At 44.8% G+C, this 8041-nt stretch overlaps 1 protein-coding gene across 1 annotated transcript; it reads right to left on the reverse strand.

Moving 5' to 3' along the window:
* Positions 1-1763: 1763 nt before the first annotated feature.
* Positions 1764-7810, reverse strand: ccnd1 (cyclin D1). The gene is made up of 5 exons (XM_034233134.1): positions 7273-7810; positions 5731-5946; positions 4571-4730; positions 4263-4411; positions 1764-4160 (listed from the first exon to the last, which is right to left on the reverse strand). Exons 1-5 carry the CDS (start codon positions 7468-7470, stop codon positions 4005-4007), a joined length of 879 nt encoding a protein of 292 aa, XP_034089025.1. The 5' UTR covers positions 7471-7810; the 3' UTR covers positions 1764-4004.
* Between the last annotated feature and the right edge of the window lie 231 nt (positions 7811-8041).

An 8041-nucleotide genomic window follows, 5' to 3' on the forward strand; every position in this document is an offset into this window, starting at 1 on the left:
GTTTGAGTAGCAGTGTGTGTAGCAGTGTGTGTAGCATTGTGTGTGTAGCAGTGTGTGTGTAGCAGTGTGTGTAGCAGTGTGTGTGTAGCAGTGTGTGTAGCAGTTTGAGTAGCAGTGTGTGTAGCAGTGTGTGTAGCAGTGTGTGTAGCAGTGTGTGTAGCAGTGTGTGTGTAGCAGTGTGTGTGTAGCAGTGTGTGTAGCAGTTTGAGTAGCAGTGTGTGTAGCAGTGTGTGTAGCAGTGTGTGTAGCAGTGTGTGTAGCAGTGTGTGTAGCAGTGTGTGTAGCAGTTTGAGTAGCAGTGTGTGTAGCAGTGTGTGTAGCAGTGTGTGTGTAGCAGTGTGTGTGTAGCAGTGTGTGTAGCAGTTTGAGTAGCAGTGTGTGTAGCAGTGTGTGTAGCAGTGTGTGTAGCAGTGTGTGTGTAGCAGTGTGTGTAGCAGTTTGAGTAGCAGTGTGTGTAGCAGTGTGTGTAGCAGTGTGTGTAGCAGTGTGTGTGTAGCAGTGTGTGTGTAGCAGTGTGTGTAGCAGTTTGAGTAGCAGTGTGTGTAGCAGTGTGTGTAGCAGTGTGTGTAGCAGTGTGTGTAGCAGTGTGTGTGTAGCAGTGTGAGTAGCAGTGTGTGTAGCAGTGTGTGTAGCAGTGTGTGTAGCAGTGTGTGTAGCAGTGTGTGTGTAGCAGTGTGTGTAGCAGTTTGAGTAGCAGTGTGTGTAGCAGTGTGTGTGTAGCAGTGTGTGTAGCAGTGTGTGTAGCAGTGTGTGTAGCAGTGTGTGTAGCAGTGTGTGTAGCAGTGTGTGTAGCAGTGTGTGTGAGCAGTGTGTGTAGCAGTGTGTGTAGCAGTGTGTGTAGCAGTGTGTGTAGCATGTGTGTAGCAGTGTGTGTGTAGCAGTGTGTGTGTAGCAGTGTTGTAGCAGTTGAGTAGCAGTGTGTGTAGCAGTGTGTGTAGCAGTGGTGTGTAGCAGTGTGTGTAGCAGTGTGTGTGTAGCAGTGTGTGTAGCAGTTTGAGTAGCAGTGTGTGTAGCAGTGTGTGTAGCAGTGTGTGTAGCAGTGTGTGTAGCAGTGTGTGTAGCAGTGTGTGTAGCAGTTTGAGTAGCAGTGTGTGTAGCAGTGTGTGTAGCATTGTGTGTAGCAGTGTGTGTAGCAGTGTGTGTAGCAGTGTGTGTGTAGCAGTGTGTGTAGCAGTTTGAGTAGCAGTGTGTGTAGCAGTGTGTGTAGCAGTGTGTGTAGCAGTGTGTGTAGCAGTGTGTGTAGCAGTTGCGTGTTAATCAGTGGATGAATGCTCTGTTGGAGTAACCTGAACTACATCAATAAAGTGTTTAAGGTTATCGCTTAGCAAACATGTTTCATTGAATATGACTTTAACCATATGCGTCATCACACTGGGGACGTGTCCCCACCACTTTGCATTAGGGTCATTTGTTAAACATGTTCTGAAAGTAGCTTGCACAAATAACTGTACACTCTGAGAACATGTAACTCACACTTTAGGGGAGTATTTCTGGTAACCAAAGTGCGACACGTTTAATAGTAGTCATAATGTAACAGAGTGCTGCAGTGTAGCATAGGGACTGCACACGTATTCAAAAAGGTGTTAGTATTGGTAATATGTCTGTATGGTTATATGTATTTGTTGCTCGCTTAATGCAGTAGTGTTTTTGAAATCTGAAAAATGTCCCACAAGTTGTTCCTACAAAGGGACTCTAACTACATCACCGAGATGCTCAACAACGCGGTGCGAAGACTCTTTTGTCGCCAAGAACAGACAGCCGTAGTCCATCTAATTCATCTTTTTATTGTGTAGTCGACAAGGGTTGCAGACATCTGGCATGAAGTAGACACAACTGTGTGGAATGATTTGTAACAAAAAACAGTCTATGGCTTACCGAGCACGGACACTGAATCTATTTATAAACTCAGCAACTCAGGACAGTTGAAAATTGGAGCAAAAAGCTTTTTTTTATAAATATAAAAGGGGCCACTACGGGCCTAAAGGGGGACAACGTGTCTTTCACGAGACAGCTTAACACTCAACAGAGTTATACACATCCCATGTTGTGTTATGGCACCAGTATCAGAGCATGGCCTGGACGTTCCATCACAGCAGGTTGGACAGAGCCAGCAGGCGCTGAACCCAAAGGACTAAACAATAGAAAGACTACAAATTAGAGATAGATCTTGACTGTCACATGAGGTATTGTGGATCAAAGCATTTCTGTACATCGTCTCATTTTCCTTGTTTTTTTGGAATATTTCGGAAAATCATATGAAATTATAAACAGATCACATAGAATCGACATAAACAAAACAGATGAGGATGTCAATAAAACAATTTTCTATGAGAAAATTCAAACCTAGAATGGCAGTATATTGACATTTATATGTATAAAAAAACACCAAAAATGTAGCAGCAAACAACAAAGAAAAGCTCATTTTTAATTCTTAGGTTTTTTGTCATGTTTTTCCTTTTAAACTCGTAGCTGGGATTCATTTGTCTCTAGCAGCGGATTACAAGGAGTGTTTCTCTCCTACTCTCTATCCATAATGTACAATCAGAAACCTGGTGTCCGACACACCGTGACATACTTCCAGAATACTTTGCGCAGAGAGCCTTCCTGCATTGACCCATCACATCTAAAGCTTACATCAAGCTGCTGGTGAAATGGTTGGCGTCCTGTGAAGGAACCTTGGCTTGAACTCTACAGCATTAAGACGCCCCTCCCGTTGAGCCTTCACCCTTTGCACCCCTCAGGTAGCTTGCCCGCTGTGCTCTCCACATTCTTTAGGCAAGTCCCCAAGAAACGAAGCCTGCGTCTTTTATTTTTGTGCAAAATCATAGTCTCAACACTCCTCTTCTTTTAGCTTCATGCCCTTCCAAGATTCCATGAGCGGTACTTAAACTGAGGAGACGATGAAGAGCAGAGTTGGCTGCTCTGGAGGCAGATAGTTCAGCAGTAGGTGGAGACACAGAGACTCTGAAAGCTAGAAAAGGAAGGCTTAAATAAATAATATGTTGAACTATATAAAAGAATAGTCCTTTTGCTTGGACCTTCAGGCTCTGGCTCCTCACTTTCATTTAGAGCAGCGTGTGGAACGTGGGTTGAACTCACACTCAGATCGTTGGCAGCTACAGAGAGTCCCATGACAGTATCAAGCAGCATGTCGTCTGTTTCTGCCACAAGCTCACTCTTCTTCCATTAGATGAAAATATTCTGGCAGCTGTCGCTCTGACTCCTTCATCGCCAAGAGACCCCTGCTCCACCCCCCATTATATTTTGTTTACAAAAGTAATCACTGTGAATTCTTTTAGGCGACCAGCAGTGCTGACCAAAAGTGCTTCTTTTTGTTTTGACAGAGTTTGGAATGGTTTGACTACACAGAGCAGAGCCGCAGACTGCACCTCCTCCGCCCCCACCCACAGGCTCGTACACTACACTTGTTTAAAACACAAACGCTGAGAGAAAAGAGGAATACAACCAATGGAAAAAGGAAATCTAAAATGATATATCATAAAGTGACTAAACATAAGCAAGCAGGGATCAATGAATGTTTGCACTGCAGCGATACAAACATTGGAGCTTGGACAGGAAGTCAAAACATTAGATATACCAATAGAGAAATGACAAATAAAATGTCTCTCAGATTCCATATTCAGACCTGAAGACACAACAAGGTCCTACTGTACGTGACACTTTGAGAAGTTGGGTCATTTCAAGATTCCTACTTTGATGTGAGGGACTGAGAAAAGATGAATGGTTGTGTGGCTTCAGCTCCAGCCCACGCAGGTCCTCCGCATTCTGCGTCTGTTTCGTGTACATTTCTGTCGTGTTCATTTCTGTCCCCAGAGAGGGAGGGGGCACTGGCAGGAAATGTGACAGGGGAGTTGTTGCGGGGCGACATGTCGGCCACCAGGAAGAAGGAGGAGGGGGGGGGCTGAGGTCAGCCCGCCATCTCCACCCTCTGTCGACAACGTTCCCTCCATCATCAGGTCATCACAACACCTTGGTCAGTCATTTCAGATGTTGATGTCTCTCACATCTGTGGGGGTGCAGGACAGGTCCACGTCCTCGTCCACACGTTTGGTTTCCGTGGAGCTGCTGTGCTGCTGAGCCTGCCGCAGGCTGGACTCCAGCAGGGACTCGATCTGCTCCTGACACGAGCGCAGGCAGTCCTGCAATCACAGAGGAAACACTGAGCAAACCGCTTCATACTACTAACAATGTGGGCACGTGGAAATATAGCTTTGGGTTTCGAACAGCGTATGTTTGCATACCGGGTCACTGCGAATGACCTGAGACAGGAAGTTGGTGAGGTTCTGGGAGGACAAGGAGGCGTCGTGGCTCTTCAGGTAGAGACCTTGAACAGCTGCCACCACGCTGCCCGCCGCCACCATGGAGGGAGGACTGGCAATGAAGTTAACATCTGTGGGAACAGCACACATCTGTTTGACTTCTAATTGGCTACAGGACTGATCAACTGACTACAGAGGAAATACTAAGACAGATCAAGAAGTGTAGAAAATGTATAAATAAGTCTCAGTATACTGAGGAGACATGAGCAGTACTAAGGCCGGTGTCGTACCTGTAGCACAGAGAGCCACGAAGGTCTGCGCGTGTTTCCTGAGGATCTGTTTGGTGGTTGGGCAGATCTCCAGCTTGGACAGGAAGTGATCGATGAAGTCGTGAGGCGTGACTGAAGCCAGGTCCCATTTCAGCTTGTTGAGAACCAGCAGCTCCATTTGCTGTGGATGGATCAGAGCAGAGGCGTCACTCACACTGACCCACTTATAGTACACAACAATGTTCCCTCCCTGCTCCTCTGCGGTGTGATTCGGCCTGCCAGCACCGCTCACTTCTGTGTGCGCATGGAACTTATAGCTTACTTTGTTGACAGCATCCTAGTTAATGTCACCAGCTGTCTTTGTGTCACTGTAGAGGTCCAAATACCCCAGATTTATCAGTAATGCATTTCAATACATTTATATGCAATGTACGACTATCTTCGCACTGTGAAAAGTGCGAAGATAATTCATATTATTATCATTATTAGTATGCAATTATAAAAGCTGCAGAACAGATCCTTGGTTTGTTTCAAACTGTTTGAAATGAGCTGCATACTTAACTGCCTGTACGTATTATATATATGCACAGTACCATCAAGACATATTTTAATAATATATACAAATAAATAATAGAAAATATATCAAAACAATAAATGCATATATGTTTTAAGAATAATAATGTTTGTATCTGTTGCGTGTAAACACAAAGGATCTGTACATTTAATATGATTATATTATGAAGTAACCCTAACACAAGCAATGGAAGCAGCTGCACACACACACACACACACACACACACACACACACACACACAATGTCACAGCAAACACAAAAGCAGAGTGTGTGTCTTCTTTGCCAACAGCCTGCACCTCTGCCTCACGGCCACTAGGTGTCGCTGTGAGTCAGTGCGTGTTCTGTTGGCAGTCACTGAGACCATTCATGAAACGAGAGGCCTTCCAGTCACCATGAGAAAGTCTCAGACAGCCGTTAAGGCACTGCTGACCCAAACATACATTTACGCTTTCCCAACCCAATCATCTATCTATGTCTAATCAATACCATGTTTAGACTGTGCCATGATGCTGCCACATCACACCAGATGTGTGTTCTGGTCATGTGCTTTGCTTATGTCGTTTACTGTACACGTTATGCAACATCCATGTCTGCAGAAGTCAATTACCAGCAGTTCTCCAGGGTGCACCGAGTTGTCAGTGTAGATACACAGTTTCTCCGCCGTTAAGGGCACGGTTTCCTTCATCTTGGATGCCAGAAACATGCATGTAGCTCCCAACAGCTGTAGTCTTGTTTTCCTGGTGGCCTCCACTGATAAAAATCTGTCCAAATAGTTCATAGCCAGCGGAAAAACCTCCTCCTCACATTTCTGTTCCTCGCAGACCTAGGAGATGAGAAAAGCACTTAAGAGTTGCAGGAAGAAAAATCCCCATTCACATGCATTGTTTGGTGTTGCCCCCCCCCCCCCCCACCCGAATTGTTCTTATTCTGCACAGCTGTTTGCATTCAATCGCCGTGCTAGGCACAGTCATCCAACAAATACATGAACAAGAAGTGAACATTTGATGCATTTACTACCTCAAGTTTGAGCTTTAAATATCCCGTTCAAATCGCTGTTCGAGGTAAAGAGAATTCAGCATAAAACATTCTAAATAATAATGTGCTTTCTGTATTCAAGTAAGTAGGCCTCAGACTTCTGTAGTTACAGAAAAGAGTGTGGGAATAGCGTGCAGTCAGTTCTGACGGACACACAAAGGTGGCGTCGATGCAAGTTAGCCTTTGCAATTTCAACTTCGTCATCTTTTCATTAAATATTTAGAAATATTTAAAAATTACCAGGGTGTGTGTAATTATCATGTAAATGATCCCTATCATATGCCTGATCGGATGTGATTAGAATATGTCGAATTCAGACACATTTGAATTTTAAATAAATACATTTCTCAGGCTGCTCTTCTTCACGTGCTGTGCGACACTTCCTCTCGGCTCTCCGATGCACCATTTCAAAAATTAAAACAAAATATAAAACTGCAATGAATTACATCCAAAAGTTCATGGTAATGTTAATAAACACATATTCTATCAAATCCGACTGTTAAAATGTATTTAATACTTTTGCTCTTTGACACAATGTCCTTTTCCCGGAGCGACCTTCACAGAGAGCAGCGGCTCGTTAACAGCAGAACAAACTTTTCCATCCGATTTCAGAGAAACACACTGCAGCACACACTCTTACCATGTCCTGTGATATACATGCATTTATAAACCATTTAACACACTTACTGTCATTGTTCCTGATGTCATAGATTTTTAATGTTATTAAAATCCTTCTCATATTCGACAACAAAGATGGCGCGTAACTGGCACGGGCCAGACTGCATACGTGTACATTGCTGTTATTTTGGAATATTTCCCCCATGTTATTACATTTCATAACCTTATGGAAGAAGCCGGCTAAAACATAATCAATAAAAAAGGTATTCATGGTGGAAAGGGATGCAGTCTCGAGCCAATATGTCCTATTATAGCCGAAGGACCACCCAGCACTCATGAGGACTTCACAGCGTTTATGTAACATGCAGTAAATGAACACACATCAGCTGTAAAAACCTTTCATCCTGTTAGCTAACGTTATACACAGATAATAACGAGACTAGCAACAAGTAAGCAGCGGCACTGAAGTTGAAAGTTAAAGGGAAGTAAGACCCACCTCTAACATCCAGGTGGCAACTATTTTCCTCATTTTGGGCACAATTTCTTTCTGAACACACTTGAAGTAGTTGGGCGACGGTAGGTAGTTCTCCTCTGCTTTCAGCATGGTGTTCAGAACTCTGTCGTTCAGCAGGTTCACGTCCTGGTAGGCTCTCCTGATGGAGTCCACCTCGCAGCACAGCAGCTGGTCCTCCATAGTACTTCACCTAGTAATATTATCTCCGCCGTTTATTAAAGGTTTAGTATCGCCCTGTACAAATGTCCCTCTATTACTGAAGGAGCAGGCTACAGCACACAGAAGGATATATTCCTCTAATTTTGAATAATTTTAAATCACTTTCTTTCTCCTCGCTGCTGCGAGCTGTTGCTCCTCCGGTGTGCGCGAGCCGTCTGAAGCTCAGAACGCTTCCCTTCGCGAGACAAAAAGCCCTGACTCGCGCACGTACTGACACACACACACACGCACACACACACACACGCATAGACACGCACACGCACACAAAGTTTGTCGGCGAGCGCGCGCTGAATAGGAGGAGGTGGTGGAGCGCGATGACGTCAGCTGTTGTTAGGAGGCGGGGGATCAAAGAGACTGGCAGTCTGCTAGGGAGCGCGCGAGGAAGGGATTCTATTATATACATATATATATAAGGAAAGAGAGAGAGGGGATGTCCCCCCCCCCCCCACTCTCTGCCCCCTCCTCCTATAGCCTGGTAGCTTCTGAGGAGGTGGTGGGAGGTCCATGGCTCAGAGTCCCCGGTGGAGGAGCT

This window comes from Gymnodraco acuticeps, unplaced genomic scaffold, assembly GCF_902827175.1.
Source record: "Gymnodraco acuticeps unplaced genomic scaffold, fGymAcu1.1, whole genome shotgun sequence".
NCBI classification, from domain to species: Eukaryota; Metazoa; Chordata; class Actinopteri; order Perciformes; family Bathydraconidae; genus Gymnodraco; species Gymnodraco acuticeps.